The 20,302-nt window shown below is 41.1% G+C and overlaps 1 protein-coding gene and 1 long non-coding RNA gene across 6 annotated transcripts in view; one reads left to right on the top strand and one right to left on the bottom strand.

Moving 5' to 3' along the window:
* The window catches only part of LOC308070739, a 173,010-nt gene that overhangs the window by 81,916 nt on the left and 70,792 nt on the right, over positions 1–20,302 (top strand). The window lies entirely within an intron of this gene.
* Positions 1–20,302, bottom strand: part of NELL1 (neural EGFL like 1) — a 321,378-nt gene that overhangs the window by 293,158 nt on the left and 7,918 nt on the right. For all 5 annotated transcript variants that reach the window (XR_013930834.1, XM_080405208.1, XM_080405205.1 and 2 more), the window contains exon 2: positions 16,685–16,813. Coding sequence is in view for 4 of the 5 variants with exons in the window: in XM_080405208.1 (XP_080261334.1) it covers positions 16,685–16,813 (129 nt within the window). In the remaining variant the exon portion in view is untranslated. The remainder of the gene's footprint in view (positions 1–16,684; positions 16,814–20,302) is intronic.

Raw genomic sequence — 20,302 nt, 5'->3', positions numbered from 1 at the left:
CACACTGCTTAGCTGCAGCAAGCCACTATATTTTACCCACAACCACAAATACTCACAGTACTCACTTTCAGCACCTTCAAAGTAAGTCTCAATTTTGGTTTGGTTTTTTTTTCTACTTCATCATAAGACCAGTCCAGATAAATGGCAGTGCCGCTCTGCGGCCAGTGATGTCAGGGCAAGCTTTACCTTGTATGTATGAAACGTACAGGTATTTCAGTACACACTAACCCTGTAAGACAACTGGAATTAAGGCGGCACAATAATGCGGGATTAGTATCAGTCCTTACAAACCTGATTTAGGCCCTCAAGTCACATCCACTGCTCTATGCATCACCAGCTCTGGGAACTAAAAGTGATAACCTTCAGGGGTTTTGCCACTTGTAGCCGAGAACATATTAGAGGCCCCAAATAAGAGAAAGGGAGAAGCTGGCTTCAGCTCCATTAGAAGAAAATTATCACCACACAGAAGCAGGCAAAATTAAGGAAAGGGTAATGCTAGGAAAGCAGGTAAAGTTCTTGCCAAACTTACTTTGATGACAGTGTCAACAATCCATGGTACAATGGGAAGTACTCGACTGTTTAGGCCGGAATTTTAAGCAGTGAAAAATGTGCACCAGTTCTTACAAGCTGAATCCCAATCCTTCCAGGAAATCAATTTTCTTTAATAGATGTTTCCATTAGAGGAAAAATACTAAAACTCAGTTCTACATCAAGTCCTGTTTTCTAAAGCAACACATAAGTTTCCTCATTCACTAGTTTGCTTCCATACCTTTTCCTTTTACTTCCTTACTTTGTTAGAGAACATACTGTAGAACACATTGCTGTATTGGTACCTTCAATCATTTTAAAGCTATTTGTTTCAACACGCTTTCAGGAGATCTTTTGCACAGTCATTCTGGACAAGCAAGTAAAAATTAACCCTGCAACAACACAGAATCTGGATTTCAACTGAAGCAGTTAAAGAATTGCATATTGCAGTATATTGGCTTTCACTTTGCTAGGGGCCAAATCCAATAAAACTGAAACTATTAAAAAAAAACCCCACACACACATGCACACACACACAAAAAAAAAAAAAACCACACCACAGTGGCCCATTTTTCTTAAGTCATCAGCTTTCCAAAAGTTGGAATGAAGAGTAGAAGGAGGGTCCAACACTAGCAACTGTTAAAGAGTTTCTAAAAGTTGCTCAGGACGAAAAACCATGACGACATCACAAAACCTTTCTTGCTCACTGAAAGATGCTTCATCAAAGCCTCTGAGTCCAAGTGCACAGACTCCTTTTCTGCACACTGGTCCCACAAATCATCTGTCAAAGAACTGGTCAAAAAAACCCAACCAACCAAAAACAACCACCCAAAACACTACTGGTGATAGATGCCCACTCCTTCCTGCTCCTATAAAGCCATTCCCTCAGTCCACAGAAGTCACAAACAGATCCCAAAGTCCACAGAAGGACGCTAACACCAACCATGGGGACCTTCTCCAAAAGGAGGTCATTTCACTGCCAAGCAGCAAAACACTTCAAGAAGTTGTCCCTCCCTGCTTAGCAAGGGCAAAATGTAGCTATCTGCAGATAGCACCAATTTTTATTTTAAGCTGTGGGGAGAAAATTCACACAAATTTCTCCTTATATGTGAACAAAAAAAGACTTTGCAACACGCCTCTGTCACAGAAACAGGCATAGAGTCACGCTCTCAGAGCACACTGGGTGCTCAATTCAGCTATCAGCGCTAAGGCTTGAGACAGCCCACATGGCACTGCAGAGAGCCACCAGCCAAGCAGCAGCTTACCTAGGCATCACCTATGCATCCACCTTGCCTGGCACTCACCTACAGTGCTTCCAAGCCAGGCTAAAGCAGGCGACTTAGCAAGCAGTGGGGTACGACCGAGGGAAAACACATGCAAGCTTACATCAGGGCGCTGAGCAGGCTGCTCTCACTGGGAGCCCCTGCACTGGTGGGGACGAGCACTGCCTGTTCTACCTGCCAGTAGCCCAGACACATGGGTGAAAACACCCCAAACCTTCTTTTAAAAAACACTGCTACCATTGTTTTCTCACGACCACATCTCCTCTTCTAGGTATTCTCACTGGTACAAAAAGGCATTGTAAATGCTTTTGCCTTGCTAGCTCCACTCGGAGTCAGTAATAAACAGTAGGAAAATCATGTTCAACAGCACAGCTTTCTAAATTATGATTATTCATTATAAATCACTTTTTACATGTTGCTTCAAACACTGTTTCTCAAGAATAAGATCCGTCTGCAGCGAAATGCTTGGTGATTTTAATATGCAAACCTCCTACAGAGATGATGTCTCTTTTTAATTATTGTTTCGGTTTAATGGGTTTTCATTAAATTAGAGGATGGAGCAATTACCAGGGTGAATAGCTAATGTTACAAAGGTAAGTTCCCATGACTATACAGCAAAGGCAGTTCTGCTAGAGAAGGTGGAAAAATAGTGTAGATAATGTAAACTCTCCTTTTCCTTGATGCAAAAGTACCCTGGCAATAAGTGTTCATATATTGCTGTCATTTTGATATACGTGTTTGTAAACTAGTTTACAACTAGGCTTCTCCTAACAAAATTAATCTAGCACTCAAAATTATATATATATTTCATTTATTTCAGGAAGCTATTGCAAGCCCAATCCTAAAACTCTAGATGCCAGGGACAGCAGAATTTTGAGTCACTGAGGAAATCAGAGACCACTTATCAAATCACAGTTTCTCCCCAACCAATAATTTAGTTGATTTAGTGGCTTAATGTCAGACTCCTCAGCTCTTGAAAATTGGCCTGACTCGAGCACTAGCTAGAATGACCACACTCATGTTAATTAAGTAGTTGTCAGAGAGTCTAAGTCCTTTGTTTGCTGTATCAGCATTTCAAACTGAACCATGGAAATTGAGTACTCTGGAACAGAGTGGCAGATACTACAGGAGGCTTGGAAATGAACACACACCGAGAGAAGGCGGCCACCTACGCTTCTCAAGTCCCAGCCAGCAAAAGGTGCCCTACGAGACAAAGAAAGCACCACAGTAGAAAGCTGTAGCAAAGCCTCCATTGAGCAAGTGCCCCTTTTTGACTGCATATGGGTTTCCTGTCTCCAGGGCCTGCCCTTGTCTTTTCCACCCAAATGAACAGAAGGACCAAGCAAAGCGCTAGAGTCATCTCTCCTGCAGCAGAAGGGCGAGCAGCAGGCCCGGGCACACGCACAGTGCAGTGACTGATGCTGTCTTGCCCGGTACGGAATAAAAATCAGAAATCTAAGACTGGAAGCTGAACAGCTTTGCCACCAGCTCCCTGCTGAGGATGACGGTGATAGCCTTGCTAAGGCTACGGATCACCTGTTGCTCCAGGCAGCCACCTCAACTGGTTTCAAACATTTTAAGTGGCTGCTGAGCTCAAGCTCGCCTTCTCAAGTAGGCTCTGTTGTTTCCTCAAGGGACTCATGCTGAAACCAAGAGTACTTACAAATGGTTGATCGCTTAAATTAAATGCTTGGTAGAAATGCTCCAGAAGTTACACTACCACTAAAAGCACATTATCTGCTCTTAAATCATGTGAGTTAATCAAATTACATGTGTTGTTAGTTAATTAGCGCAGGAGTCACTGATTAGAACATCTCTTCCACTGTTTATCTATATTAGATAAGGTATCACGTCACTGTGACTATACAGTTAAAGACTGATATTTGAAAATTTGCAAAATAATAACAACATTTCACCAGGAAGACCACCAGCAACACTGTCAATGTTTGAACAGTGCCACTGGCAATGCATGCAACACCGTGAAAAAATCAGTAATTGCTAAGAATCATTACCAATATGCTGCCCGTTTTGCAGCACTGTCCACTTCAGGACAAGCTAAGCAATTTTTTCCTCTCCTTCTACAAAACATTTTCAGGTATGCTTAAAGTCACAGATCAAAAAAAAAAACAGAAATTACTTTTAAAATTATAACTTGTACTGAATTTGACAGAACATGTTCTTTAACCACATTTGTTCAAAACAAACTCAAGCTGGTACCAGAAGGTGAGGAGCACCTAGAACCAAAAATTAGATATAAAAGCCCAGTTTTGCAAATAAGTACTAATTGTAGTTTGGACTTCATTTTCTCCCACTATAACCCTTAGTGTGCTTGCAATCTAGAAACAAAACATAGATTATTCAATAAAGCATGCAGAAAGATTGATCCATTTGCATTTTTAAGCAATATGTAATAACTCTGATTTCTCATTTAGCACTCTTCCCTCTTTTAGGTAATAATAAATGCTGCCCATATTTTATAGCAGCTATTAAAAATAAACAGCAATGTCAAGTACTTATGAAGTGCCTTAGGATCTCTAAGTTTAACATGAAAATGATAGATATAGCCAACAAGTAACCCATAACCTGGATTTTCAAAGAAATTTGAAGTACCAGATCACACTGAAGCAAGAAAACAGCTGAATGCCTGGATTATTTTGACTCCATTGAAAATGCCAAGCTAACATCAGCGAGGCCACACAGAAAACAGAATTTGTCTCCCTGGTGAAAACCTGCATTCTTAAAGGTGTACATCAAACTCCAGTTTTAAATAGTTCATTAACAGGGAATTTTCAGAAAAAACAAAAACCTCTGACTCAGTTTCTTCACTTACAGAGGTTACAATGCCTAATGCTACTCACGGCAGCTAACAGACCTGGCTACACCTACACAAAGGTTTTAATTTCCAGTCCAGTAAAGCTGTTTATCACATGAATAATCCAACTAAAGGCAATGAAATTATCCATGAAGTTCAAAGTAAGCATATGCTGAAGTGCTCTCTTGGTTCAAAAACTCCCAGTGACAAGGCACTCTAGTGGTCATTTTTTTTTAATTACTTTTAAAGCATTTAGCTCATTTATTACCAGAATCTTAAGGATTTTCTTATTCTCTGTATATGATTTGTACAAGCCTTAAACAAATGTGTTCCACAAACTAACTCTCCCTTCTGTTCTCCTTCCCTCAGAAAAATCACTTCCATATTATTGCTAAAGCAAATTAAATCCCGGGTGTCTGTTTTATTTATTAACTGCATGATAATAGCACAAGGCATAATACATTTGTCAAAGCCCCTCTCCACTGAAGTATAATTTCTGCTGTCAGCCTCTTTACATTTCTATTCAATATTCTAGTTGTCTTTGTTTCTTGAAACACATATAAGCACACATTCATATATTCTCCCAAAATACGTAGAAATTCTATTTGTGAAGTGTACCACACACCCCCAACAAAGAATCATAAATACAGCTAACATACTTAGTCATTCTCCACAAGTTTTAAATGAATTATTTGAGAGACTTAAGAATTTTCAAAAAATGTCACAATAATAACTGTTTTATCTTTTTATACCATAATTATGATTTGGAGCATTGCTGTTCTTATTTCATCCAAGCATACCACAACTCATGAATAAAATATGACAACTTTGATAGCATCCATTGCTGTGGGTTCATCCGTAACAGCAAACGTGCTTGGGGTACTAAGAGCTCCCTTTTGCTCCATAAGCCTTTGTTTCTGAAAATAAGCTTTTATTTAAATAGAACTGCCACATGTGTCCCCCTTTTTTGCATTCCTTGCCGCTAGCAATAACACCAGCAATAATGTTTACTTTTTTTTTTTTTACAACTACATTTTGAAACAATTAGGACAGCATAAAGCTAGAAAGACAGAGTATCCCATCTGAAAGCTGGTACTCACAAGACATCAAAAAACATTAAAAGCACTTCCAGCATCAGAGAACAAAAGGTTAACACAGAGAACCATGACTTTTAAATGTGGACACTGCTATTACAAAAACCAAACTTAATTTTATCTGGCTTCATAATTAATTATGATGAAGTAAGCCTAAACAACTTCCACCATTTCCCTAAAAAGATTTCTGTAACTAATACTGCACAGTCCTCCTACCACAACTTGTCCGTAGATTCCCGTAAAAGGAAAACTTGGGAGTAGCGTGCAGTACATGAGGATTCCAAATCACTGGCATTTACCAAATTATTCTACAAATATCATGTTTTAAGACTGTGCTGCTTCATTTTCCAAACAGCATGATGAACATCCGTACAGACCTCCACAGACCAAGAAAAATCATCACACACACAAACCCCATTCTCCTCCCACACATCTTGACTTTGTTATTTTCCCCAGTCCCCAAGAACAGACTTTAAAATTTCAACATTGTTATGCACAATGAGCCAAAGTGGAGAGAGAGGAGCAGAGGCAGGTCTGAATGCCATCTGTAGATCATCTTTCATCATAGAATCAATGAGTATTTAACCTCCAAGATCCTGTTTTATATGTGCTCTGCTCTCAGAGCATCTTTGCTACCTTCCAGTTTACAAAAGATTAAAAAAATGAAAAGAAAAAACAAAAGAAGGGGGACACCACTCAGAACTAAGCTTTACAACACAAACTTGTCTGCTGTAGGAGGTGTCTGCTTCCACTGATGCCAAATGGAAAACTCACAGCTTCAAAGGGCAAGCGGAGGACAGACTCAGTAAAATAATCTATGCAGCTGCAGTGATCCTATACTATTTTTTCCTATTTATAGCACAGAGCACCAATGGGAAACTCAGCTGTAACTATGTAAGAAACGTTATCATACGAAGAGGGAGGATGAGAGATCTTTAAGAAGCCAAAACATCCGTGCTCAACTACAGTATTTATTGCTCCAAAATAGTGATTCACAGATCCCTGTTGTCAGAACTACAAAACCAACTTTTAACCGGTATGCAACCTACATAACTAAGGATTTAGGTTAATGTTTTAGTGGAAATCAGGTGCCAAAACCAATTTTGTTGTCCATTCTATTTAAAAAAAAAAAAAAATAATAATGTTCTGCATTTTGTATCATTGAATAGGCCACAAAAGGCAAGGCAATCACAATATAATGCCATAAACCAGCACAGTACAACATGATTACTTCACACCATTTATGTGGCAAAAATGAAAAATAAGAGAAAAAATGTCCCCCTTGTGTCATTTATACACCCACACTGCAGGTGGCAAGATTAATCTAGAATTTGGCATAGAAGAAGTAGATTGAGGCCTGAAGTAGCATCTAATTTTTATTCGTGATAGGTAGTTGAAGACAGCAGCGTTTTTCACCACAGGAAATGGTCCATGCCTGGCTCTTGCATGAGGTCTGATTGTATCTGCCTTTGTGTACTTTTTAAAGGTACACAATCTTAAAAAAAAATAATAATAATCCTGTTTTAAATTAATGTGATAATAATTTCAAATTACATCACTTCCTTTCAGACAAGTAACATAGCTCTGTTTAGAAGTACTGTAATCAAGCAGGACGAGTAAATAGTCTTATTAAATGGATATTAACACATTTCTACTAAAATTGTTTTAAAAATCAAAGAGATCCCTCTTGGGGTCGAAGTCAACAACAATGGGCCACTTTGTTTCATTGCCTACGGCGAGAACCCAATTCTCCAGCATGGCTTTCCATCCCACTACACTTCAAGCAGTTTTAACTCAGCAGTGCCAGGTAATACTCTGATTCTGCTCTCTTCTACCCCAGCATCTGTCCAACAACCCAGACCTGCAGTATCAGGTGCAGGGCAGGATTCTCCACCCAGAGATACTCAGCGCTGTTCTGGGACTCTCCTCGAGGCAGCACAACTCAGGTACCAACTCTGTTTCACCTCAACTTCCCAGGGCTCTGACTAGCACACTGGCCTGTTTGGCAAAATATCGCAGAACAGTAGTCTCACTCCAGTTTAATAGTCAATTTACTAAACAAACAGTTAATACAAGTGGATTATATGCCATATGATATAACTTGAGAGCACTGGTTTGCCAAAATCCTTTGCAGGAAATAAAATTTTTGCTGAACCTCTATTCTGATGAAGATACAAGAAACTCAAACTGTTACTCTTTCTTTCTCATCTAAATTGATTTACTTTCATTGTAAGGACCTAGATGCTCACCCAGTGTGGAACGCAACACTTTGCTAGCACCACCAGAAACTAATTTCTGCATCCCCTTCTCTGCCCACTGAAGAGCCGAGACCTTTTGTTTCTTTTCTGCTTATCTTCATTACAGGACTTTGTCAACAGGTTGCCAGAAGCATTCCAAGCTTTTAGCATACTACAGAAATACTGAAGTGCTTATCCCACTTCCCCTCTGTACTTACCACGGTGGCAATGAAGATAGACAAGCAGCACAATTATTGTCTCCCAGGAAAGCAAAAATAACTGCCAAGGACAGAGGCAATGTGTGCTCAGAATTCTTTCCTAATCATTACAGACATGATGGCAAACCCAAAAAAATGTCAAGTAACAGAAGGCGGCATGACAACATTCAGGATGAGGGGGAAAAGGAAAAAAAAAAAAGAGAAACAGAAATTGGTCACTGTCATTTAATGTGACTAGGCTTCTATTTCAGTCTACACTTATTGAGAGGGGGGTAGGGGTGCTTGAAACAAGAGAATATGGAATAAGAAACTCTGCAAGGATTTACAAGTTAAACCTTCATATCAGTATGCTGGATAAATTGTACACCTAGACAGGTTTCTAACATAATTCAAACATCAAACAGGTGTGGAAACATCCAACACTGGATGGGTATATACAAGTATTTTAAAAACTGCTTCTGGGAACTGAAAAGTTAACAGTGGTTTATGTGTCTTCAAAGCCTCAAAGCATTGTTCGATAATTATGTCTCAAGTGATCTCTAATTTCCTCCACTGAAGACAATTCATCTCACTCATTCCCCCCCAGCTCATTGTATTCCAACTCCAGATCATTTCTCTGCTCTGGAAATGGTCAGTTTTGCAAAGGAGAAAAAAAAAAACAAAACCACATGGCCTAACGATTTCATTGAGAAAAAAAAAACTTACATTGTGTATACAAAACACATTAAAACATCAGCTATATTAAAAAAATAAATGTAAATTTTGAGTTAGATGTTAGGATTAAAAGTCTCACAGGCAAAGCTCGCTGAACCCTCTGGTGATGCACATTCCGACACTGTTCTTAATTACAGGATCACACACAGCTTTCCAGAGGGCCCATGTCTCAGTCCCAGTGCCCAAAGTAAAGAACAGAGAGCAAAAAATATTTAACAAACAAGGATCTGAAATTTTGCTTTATTTTTATCATTCAAGGCTCACTTGGAACTGTAAATCTATGGTGTTCAAATCCTCCTGTGAACACAGACCATGACCGAGTTAATTATTCTAGCGCAGTATCCCAGACCTGTACAAATATTAATGCATTCTTTTTACACAACTGTTGTTAGAGCAAAGGGCATTGGTACCTCAACTTTACAGGTGAACAACCAAAGGACAACAAAATCAAGTTTCTAAATAACTAATTAAAAAATGACATTATCCAAGATGTAGCCTCTAAAAACATTTGTTAAGTATTAGCACACATCACAGATACTTTACAGCACTACCACATCTGAAGTTCCAGTGCTTTTCCCTGTTTTGCCATCCTAATGCCACCTCCACCTTAAGCAAACCTGCCAGAGAAGTCACAGTTTCCTCCATTCCCTTGAGCGCAGCCAGCCCAGCTGTTAGCATCTTATTTTATCTCTTATTTTATCAGTGCTTTACAGAGCAGCTTTGACAAAGGGCTGAAAGCACCGAGGGAACTCTCTGGCAACCCTCCAGGACAGTGGGCAGCTGCCACAGCTCCTAAGGGCCAGGCTGGAGCTTGTAAAAGGCAGGGGGACAACCCCAAGGGGCAAGCTCAGAGGGCAGGTGAGGATCCCGCTCTGCAGAGAGATGGGATGGGCCCTTCTCCTCACCACACCACAAACCTCCATCGCAGGGGAAGACCTACGCTGGCCTTGTCCCCACCATCCCCACACAGCCACCGGTCATGAGCCACGACCACAGGCGAGCAGAGGCGTCCATCACTGCCTCCAGAGCCAGCGAGCCCTGAAAGCGGAGCAGCTTCAAGTAAACCGCCAACTCTGCAGTCTCCTGGAAAGAGGAGAGCCTCAGAAGGGAGACTGCAGCAGGAAGAGAAGGGAAACAGTCAAAATTTAGCACTGAGGAAGCAGCAACACCCAAAACATTACCACATTGTCAGGGCATTTGGTGGCAGCTGCCTTTCCCTCCTCAGGTCCCAGGAACACGGGACAACAAGGGCCCCGCACGTGACACAGGGTAAAACCCCAAATTCACCCCACCCCTGTGGAAACCAGCACAGACCTGCATGACAGGGCACCTAACGGAAAAAAACTCTCTCTTTCCTTTTAAATAAAAATAAAAATTCACAAGTTCAAGGAGCTTGCAGAGCATCCAACATACTTGTACCGCGTGGTGAGGTGCCGGCACCTTGTGAGAAGAAGCAGGGGCTGCCCCCTGCAGGACACGGCCGGTTCCCGCCGGTTCCAGCTGGTTCACGCTGGTTCCCGCCACCCTACCTCAGGGCGCAGCCCAGCCCCTCAGCCTGGCCAGCAGCACCTCGCAGAAAGCCTATTTTAAAAGGAAAAAAGTCTCTTCCAGCTGGATGGAAGCAGCAAGTGGTCACACAGGCATTCACCCGCAAGCCCAGACAGGCAGTGGGCAATAGCTGGTTAAAAAAAAAAAATAATAATATTCCCTTCTTTTCCACCAGCACAAGGATCATCATCTGCTTTGCCAATGGCACCTAAGGGCACGAAGCAGGAGCCAGCCACCCAGGGAGGTGTGCCCAGAGGCTCTCCTCCGAAACCTCCCACGGCCCAGCAAGGCAGGATACTCAGATGCCACCAGTCATGGAAAAGGCACCAGAGCTACTCTCCTTTACGACAGCTGAAGGCTGCACAAAGATTTCGAGCCACCCATGTTGTGCTTTCCCGATTTTACTGCTACCATAAGATTTCTGCTCTGTAAACACAATACTGCTTATACTTAATATTTGCTATAAACATACCAGGAGAGATGACACAGAAAGCAATGACTCTCGTTACATTAACTCATGTGAAGATCGACCGATGCCCTGAACTCCAAAATAAAGTTTCTCCTTCCTACTCCCTACAGACCTCTCTGCCATCCACCCCAGAAAGACAAATTGAAGTTTACTCCCCCAGCCGTTACCTGCTCCCGCTCATTCAATGCCTGGCTCTTGTTTGAGCTCTGCAGCTCGCACACCTTGCCCATGACACTGGCATAACGGAGCTGTAACACCTGAAGTGGATTAAAACCTCAGCCACAGGACACAGGTCACGGAGACGCGGGTGAGAAGATGTTCACACATGGATGAACGAAGGCAGCAGCCTACTCACCAGGCCTTGGAATTTCCTGGGCACACACGTAGCCAGGGCATAACAAATGTATCCTGAAGATTGTCCGAGCAGAAGCAGAACTAACATTCCTAATATAAAGGGTATGTGCCCACTCCTGATGACAAGATCAACTTACACAGTTTTCCTTACCCATCAAAGTTAAAGCACAGCAAATCTGGCTAGCAATCAAACCCCTCCAACATGGGCACTGCAAACGCTGACTTTTAGAACTCACACTCTAACAGTGGGATCTAGAAATACCTCTACTCTCTAAGTGAGGAATTTGCACGTCAATGCGGAAGGTATCTAAAGAAAAAAAAAGGATCCATAACACACTGAGAGAGGGCTGTACTGCATCTGGAAGCCCAAACGAGTCTGCTGGGAGGCACCTCGACCCGCCTTGGGACTGCAGCTTTGCTCTCTCTTTTGGCCTGAAGCAGGACAGCCCTTTTGTCTCAGGAACTCAACTAGATTCACTCTTTTCTCACAAGAAACACTACCTTTCTCTGTACTTTAAGATACTTGTTATTCTTTTACCTTTCCTGCTGGAGCCACAGCTGTACAGAAAAGAACTTGGCAATCACCAGCACAAAGTGGGAAGAAAGAGCATGACTGAACTCTGTGCTGCAGGAGCTGCAGGCCAGGTGTTTCTCTTACAAACCCAGTGGTTGTTTAAGACAAGTTAAAGAAACGGTCAAGGAAGAAAGGACTACATATAGCTAGACTTTTAACAGTACCTGGTGGTTGATTTTACTGAGTGCTGTACATAGTACACATAGTAAAAAGACCATTCTTAATTTAAAGACTTAAGTTGGAAAAAAACACCAGATTGCTAGGAAAGGAAACAGCAAAGCCTTAATAAACTTGGGGAACTGCTTTGTAAGTAAAGGCTTTAAGCCTCTGTTAGTGCAAAAGAGATATTGAGAGAAGAAGAATTAAGAAGAAATAGGCATAGCTGACAGGTTGTAAAAGGAATAAAATTTTACTTCCCCAGTGAGAACTGAGCACAGAACAAAAGTCAGACTGGTTAAAGTAATCACATAATTTAACAGCTAGGTTAAAAATTGGGCTCAGCCTACCTAGAAACAGGACGACCAGGTAAGGACCTCCTCTTGCCTTATTTATAATGAAAGCCTTTCTCTGCCACTGAACTCAAGATCCTGCTGAGGTTTCCACCCACAGGGTAAAAACAAGCCCTACTTCCCTGCTCTCTGAAACACAGAACAGGACTGAGCCCTGCTATGTAAGCCATGCCTCTTTTTTTTTTAATGTACTAAAATTTATAATCCTGTTCCAGGAATTTCAGTACCATTTTGTCACATTTGTAGGATACTATTTACAGATGTATTTCACTCAGCATTTCTAAGATGTTATTGTAATGCATTAGGTGGAGGATTAATATTTTTAATACAGATCTTTGAAGCAGATTTCCCACCCACCCTCGGAACTGTTTCCTTGAATTCTTTGGACTCCTGGTTGGAGGAAAGGAAACGTGGGGTCAGACACCGGAATCTTGAGTGCCCTGGTCTCTAAAACCACTCTACTCAATAATCTCCACTCACCCTCCTTTATCCCTTCATGCTAGAACAACCCATCTGGACACACAGCCTTTTTTCATCACTCATTTCTATAAATAAATAAAAGATAAATAATCAAGACACCATAACGTTAGGATCTTAAGGGTCAGACTGTTTGCAGAATTGCAGTTATGAGCACTTGCGCTGCTTTTTGGATTCCCTCATCCCCATTTCACAGACAATGTAACTGAAACACACAAATAATGGAACCGATGGATCAAAAATCCAGCTGAAACACTCTAATAATCAAAGTCCATGCCCAACAGGACCACTTAGACGACTACACTTAATTATAGGTTTCTATGCTTTTCTGATTTGGGAACAGATTTACTTGCCCAAAGGCACCCACATCTCTCTATTGCCACTTTGGTTCTGTGATGCCGTCATATGATTTTCAACACTACTGAATTTGTTTCTTTGCTTGTAAAGCTGCTTCACACGGAACTTTGTGTTTCATCCATTACTACCTGTATTATTGTAAAATCAGAATACTCCACTGGTCCCACCGAGGCTGTCTTGGACTGAAATCGCTAACTGTCCAGGGAAAAGAGTCCCTCTACATTTTCTCCAGCATAAATCAAATCATGACATCACTCCCCAGATATTCTGTAACAAATAATACATTACTCTAAGACAGCTAACATCACTGATAGAAAAGCTAATTAAAAATAATAGTTTCTCTTTCTTTTGTGCATGTCTTCCCATCACCACACTTCTTCATTTCTCCTTTTTGCTTCTAAATGCAACCGAAAGAATGGCCAAAACTTATTTCAAAAACTTTCATTCACAGGAAAACATTTCTCTACCTCAAAGATGTAGACTTCCAGGGACATACAAAGGAACACTCTCAGTTTGAACACCTCTAGTAAAGACATTTTAGGAAATACATCTGAGAAGATAGAAAACGATCCACTCTGCAGAAGCTCAGAGCCCTGTTACATTGCTGCAAGGGCACTGCCAAAGGTGGTGGGCAAAACTCTCCCTATGAAAACTGCACACCAAAGAACATAGAACCATAGAATAGTTTGGGTTGGAAAAGACCTTCTGAACATGCAAATATTAAAAATTCATAATCATAGAATCACAGAGTGGTTTGGGTTAGAAGAGACCTTAAAGATCATCACACTCCAACCCCCCTGCCATGGGCAGGGACACCTTCCACTAGGCCAGGTTGCTCCAAGCCCCGTCCAACCCTTCTAGGGATGGGACATCCACAGCTGCTCTGGGCAACCTGGGCCAGTGCCTTACCACTCTCACAGGGAAGAATTTCTTCCTAATATCTAATCTAAATCTACTCTCTTTCAGTTTAACATACTCACAAACTCTTCTCATTTCCTAAACTAGGAAATCCTCAGTGATGAAAGCCTATGAGTGAAGTAGTCTCATGTGGCTGCACGTTCAGCCATCAGCCCACCAGGTGAAGCAGGTCCTCCCCTGCCCGGAGCCCCAAAGGCAACACTGGAGAAGCATGGCACAGTGAGGCACAGCATGCATTCACTACTTGCCTATGTTAAGAAATAATCAAAGCAGAGCTTTGCTGAAAGGTCCACATCTTGGAGACTGGAATAGTTAGTCCAAGAGGACACAGTAACTTTGAACTAAGCACTAACTTCCAGTCTTTTCCCTCTTCTGGGAGCATCAGGTTACCTGGGTTTTTTTCTGTGAATCTTTGTAGCAAAAAGTATTACTTTAACTCAGACACAGAAGTTGTGCATACATTGCCCCGAGTTCTATATTGGTTTTACTGTATGGCAGATAAAAATCAAAATAAACTATCTCCCAGTCCCAGCCAAAGGATGTGGCACACAGCCAGACTGCAGTTGTAAAGTAAGTCACCTCTGTTAAGTCAAAGGGAATTCACACAGCTCCCGACATACCACTGACATTTAGCAAATAACAGATACAAACAAGAAGGGAAGCAGCCAACAGGGCAGCCTCGGACTTCCCTCCCATCTGACAGCAGCAGCAGCAACAGATCCCTCACAGACCTCTCTTAGGCTGCAGTAACAGACCAGAACCCTTCATTCTTCTCCCACCCCAAGGACTAATGAGGTTAACTGAAGGGAATAATTTTCCCAAGCCATCTTCCAAGAAATTCTATACTAGAGGCAATACCTAAGCACAAGGCTATTCCCGCATGCAATAGCAAAAAGCATTTCTGTTGCGAGAATTAAAAAAGTTTTATTTACCTAACATTAGACTTCAAACTGTTTGTTCACTTTGTACAGCAAATTTTTGTTCATTGCTTCCCATCAACATCTATCTTTTAATTTTTCCGCTCATGTGCATTTTACAAGCTCTACCTTTTTTACACTAGTCTTCTCTACGTTTGTAAACTGCAGATGGGGTCCTCCAAGGCAAAAAGAACAGAACATCTAGAACATCTTCACTATTAGCCTTTCAAAGCTATTTTCAGTATCAATGGTTTCAATCGGTGTCCATAAAAACACATCTCAGTCTTCTTCCCTGCAACTCTGACCACTAGTCTGTGAAAACTTACCATAACGGTTTGTCAGTGTGGTTGTGATTAACTGCATGGAATAGCAATTGGAAATACCAAAATATTCTAAGTCATTTAGGCCACTGCAGTCCTTAGAGGAATGACTCTAATGTCATTTGTCCATAATATAATACAACATAACCTGGAGTCAGGGTATTGAAAGAAAAACAATTGATACCTTTAAATGAATAAATTAATGCTCTTCTGGAAATGAATCTGAGAATCCATGAAATCAGTGAAAATCACGCTACTCATTGTATCACAGAAGACTGGATATATGACTAACAAATTCTGAGGTCGTCTCCAGAAGTATCTCTGCTCTGGCTCCTAAACTGCTCTTGGCCAGGTGAAGAATGAACTAAGATTATAAACCCGCTTCTTTTATTACTTACAATAAAGTCAGTTAGCATTGCAGATACAGAATGAAAGCTCAAAGAAAGCATAATCATTTGCCTCTAAAAACAGCTATAGAGGTCAAATATCAAAAAATGAGACACTAACATGCACACTTCAACACAGAGTAAAGCACAATAAAGAAAAGACAAACATGGGAAGTCTCCACAATAAAAATGTTCCCAGCTGGGCTTTAATATATAGGTTAATCTCAACTGATATAAATGTCTTTCTCCCCTAACAAGCATACTGTAGTAACTCAGTGCTACATGGGACATTGGCTCTTCATCTGCACCTTACTTAAATCCATGGTATAATCTGTTATTTTATCCAGAATTTCACTCACTAAAAATACAAAAAACACACAACACCATTTTAAAACACTTCACAAGCATTACCTTAGAATATTGAATGAAAAAAAATCACAATTCAAAGGGACATACTCTGCATCTGGTTGGTACTCAGCTTGGACAGTTGAATGTAATACTGTTCAATTTTCTCATTGTAACCATTTCCACAAAGTTGATGACAGTCTTGCTACACATTACTAATCAGCATCAACACATTAAATGCTTCCTCAGTTACATAGCTTCAGCTCTGTGTGTGTCTGTCTGTGTACAATCACAAAAAGAACGTACACAAGAATACAACCGAGTCCAAGCCTTAGCACCACGCTGATACATTTAGTTAGAAATAACTACCGGGGAGTGTTGAAAATCTACCCAAAAATAGTTCCCCTAAAGACCTCTAACCTCAACTACCTGGCAGCACACTAAAAAGAAACCAAAAATCCATACATATTTCAGGAAAGTAACAAGAACTATTTAAAAAAAAAAATAAAATTAAAAGCGGCAGTTAAGTAAGACCACTATTACAGGGCATCAGTTAGGCGTCAAAGTTCTTATGAGCTCATACAGACAGAAGTGACGTAAAAGAATTGAGGATGTTTCTCTCACCTTGGAATAAAAATGCTTTGCTGGCATTGTGTAGTCCTGACACTTGTGTTACCCCAAGGGTTGTATTCACAAGATCCAATTCTGTGATGATATCAATTTGTAAGTCAGGATCCATTCCAAATCCTACAGCTGTTGAAGGCAGAGGAGAGGGGGGAAGAGAGAGAGTTAGATCAATTTTTATTTCAAATCTGGTAATGAAAAGAATGGAGATTATCTAACACAGCCATTTCTAGTACCTTCACAGTCACACACCGTATACAGTAATTACTTGTAAGACAGTAAGTCTGCTGCACAAGAAAGAAAATATTCTTTTCCAGTTCTTTCAATTAAACTGTTTCCTTTCCTACACACAAGTTAACACATTCTAAAACTGATACATTAATCCAGATCTTCATAAGGCTAAGTAATAAATAAATAAAAGCATAACCACCTATGCAAAAAGATGAAAGAGATTCGCAGCATTCATCTGCTGGCCACACTATTTCCAGGGAGAAGGGAGGACTGAAAATTCCTCTCACATTTCATACCTAGCTGCGACTAACAGATCAAGCCACATAGCTCACAGTCTAAACATAATCTGTTTTCCAAAATGAACAAAATGATCTTGACTCACAAAACTGTTTGACATGGCTTTGGAAGCGCACCTCCGTTTTTCAGCACAGCCAGCGCCTGAGAGGTGTGCCAAAGCCTGCCTACAAACCGCAGACATTCATTCACCTAAACTAGCAGTAGCACCTCCTTGGTCTGCAGGAGCACCTGCTGGAGAAGCACAAATTTAAACCTAAAATTTAAAAATGGCTTAAGCCCAGGAAAAGCCTGTGCACTCCTTTAACTAGCAGGGACCTGATGGGATTGACAGAAAAGACACAGACTTAAGCGGTTTGAAGTTGCTGTTTTCAAAAGTTCAGAGCAACTTGATGGTTATGGCTCACCAAGTTCATTAAACCCATTTCCTTTTTCTAGGGATGGGAAGAGGCCAGCCTGACCACAGTGTCCTTCTCAAAAAAGCAATAAGTGTGATATGAGATCTGTGCCTGAGACATAGGTCAAATATCTCCTGTGGGATCTGACCACTTTCCTAATGATTTTTTTTACTAACATCATTAGTAACGGGAACAGGCTGCAAGAATGAAATCCTGACACAGCTGAAGTTAATGGTAGAAGTCTCACTGACTTCCGTAGAGCAAGGACATTACCTGTAAAGCTCATCAGATTGATTTCCACTGAGTGGACTTCACGTTCAAGTCTAAATTGCTTCATTTCTTATTCTAGGACTGTGCTTCTGGATCAGTTAAGCAGCAAATATTCTAGTTTGATTCTTTGAAAGGCTCTAAGAAATTACTGAGGTGTACAGAATGAACAAGAAGTTACGTATTATCATAAATCACCTGTACCATAGCCCTTCCCCCTTTCCTTTACTCAAGCGTTAAAACTTGTTGGAACAAAGTGTCGTGCTAATGCAGAGGATTCTACTGCACAAGGGGCAGAGTAGTAAAAAAAATTGAAAAGACAGCTTTAGAGGTCTCTAGCAACCTTAGCCTATAAAGACAATTAAGATCTAGAGGCATCTAGCAGAACTAAAGCTCCAAGAGCACTGACATATCCAAATGAGTACATACATCTCATAAGGATGTAGGAATAAGTACCTTTTCATAGAAAATTAAAATTAGGGAATATGAACCCAGATAAACTTCTCCAAAGGTAAAAGGTTTCCAGATAATCAGCCACATCATCAGGCTTTTAGCACTATCTTTGACCTCACCCACGCTAGATGCTCAGGCACTGAACAACCACAACTGACACCGTGCACGCTGACGGACCAAGAACACCTTCTTCCCCTTCTGGAAGAAGCATTGGCATTAAAAGGCAGCCAGCCAGGTCTTCTGGTCCCAAATCATTCACACACAGTCAAGATGCTACTGAAGAAACGTACCCACCCTGCCATAGCCAACATCTGCCAGCATCTGCTTTCCTTTAGTCTATCTCCCTCCGACTAACAGAAGAGAACTTAGCAACCTATTGATTCCCAACCTACAGCAACTCTTCAGTGCAAGGGCTGCAGCCTACAAACTCCAGACACAAACACACTATAAATACCCAGAGCAGCTTTGGGCTGACACCAACATAAAATCAAAGAATGTTTTAGAAAAAGGAAGAAAAAAAAAAAAAAAAAAAAAACACAGAAGGACAACTTAATTCATCTAAGATTTTCAGTCCAAAGAAAAGCAGCGTACTGTAAACTGCGAGAACCTACCTATCAGGAAAGATAGTATCTTCTGTCTCTGCCAAGAACAGAGCATGCTGTTTCTCATTTGAAAGGGGTTAGATCCACTCAGATCAGCAAAAATCTCCTCATACGAAGGAAGATCAAGTAGGGACTAAAACTTGCTCAATGGAAAGGACACGCTATGTCCAGTAAGCCAAATCTTGCTGCCATTGAAGTCAGTGAAAGCTCAGCCACAGACATCAAACGGGTGAGGACAGAAACCACATCTAGCAAGTATAGGCACTGCCATAAATCACAGTAGCTCCACTGCTCTATTAAAGCTGTTTATTCCAGCCTGAATACCCAAGGCTCAACAAGTATAGATCACTGTAGCTCCACAGGCTTCGATTTATGCCAGTGAAGGATCTTGTGTGACAACTTCAGTGTGCCCCCTTCCAGCTTCTAAAATGCTTTCAAAAACAGAGACTATTTCTAATGTCACAGCAACTATTTAGCAAGAGCCTACATTGCTTTAAATACCTAGTCATTTTCTTGTGCTGGTTCTTCAAACTGCAGCAGGCACTCAAAAGCCTAGTTAATAATTAATAAACAACAAATCAGCAGCTTCAGTATGATAACCAAGTCTCCTTTTCCCCTGTGGTCTCCCACAGTCTATCAGAAAGATACCACAGGCATATCATCCGCACTTGCGTCTAGTATTTTATGCTGCCTCACTTCAGTGACACAAGCAGCTGGAACTACTGCTCCTTTTTGAAGTAAAAATTAACCACCAACTCGTCTGCTCACACTGGAGAACTGTGCAAAGCCTGGGCCTGATCCTGATCCTGAGTGCTATTGCTTTCAATTCCTATTTAAATTAATTGGGCCATTCCCCTTGAATCAGTGGCTTAAACAAGCAAAAGTCCAAATGATTCAGTCAGGGGGGCAGGACCAGAAATCACCTCAGTACTTGCTGGATTTGGCCCAATGTGAACTGAAGGCACTACAGCAGATTACAGGATTAAGCCATATAATTATGAATGATGTCACTAGGAAATCCCTAAAAGAAATTAATTCTGCCTTACAGCTCCGACAGCTTGTATTCTCTGCTTGCTCCTTTATCACCTACACCCAAGCACCAGCAATCATGCCACGCTCCATCTAGCTAATGTGCAGCCATGGAACGTATGCAGCACATTTATAATTTCCTCAACATGTGTAACGTGCTATTTGGGGATGGAAAAACTTTAAGTAAAAGCACGTTCAACACAGCCGAGTCATTTCCAGCTACCCAAGTGCCATCGCTCAAACGGTAAAGAGTAGGCTCTAGAAGCGGCATTTTGCTCTTTCCTCTCACAACTTTAGTGGCAATTGTTGCACACAAAAGAACTTTCCGAGTGGCTTCGCAATTC

This window comes from Falco punctatus, assembly GCF_963210335.1.
Source record: "Falco punctatus genome assembly, chromosome: 10".
Taxonomy (NCBI): domain Eukaryota; kingdom Metazoa; phylum Chordata; class Aves; order Falconiformes; family Falconidae; genus Falco; species Falco punctatus.
The sequence above is the reverse complement of the archived record's forward strand: the minus strand, read 5'-3'. Positions and strand labels throughout refer to the sequence as shown.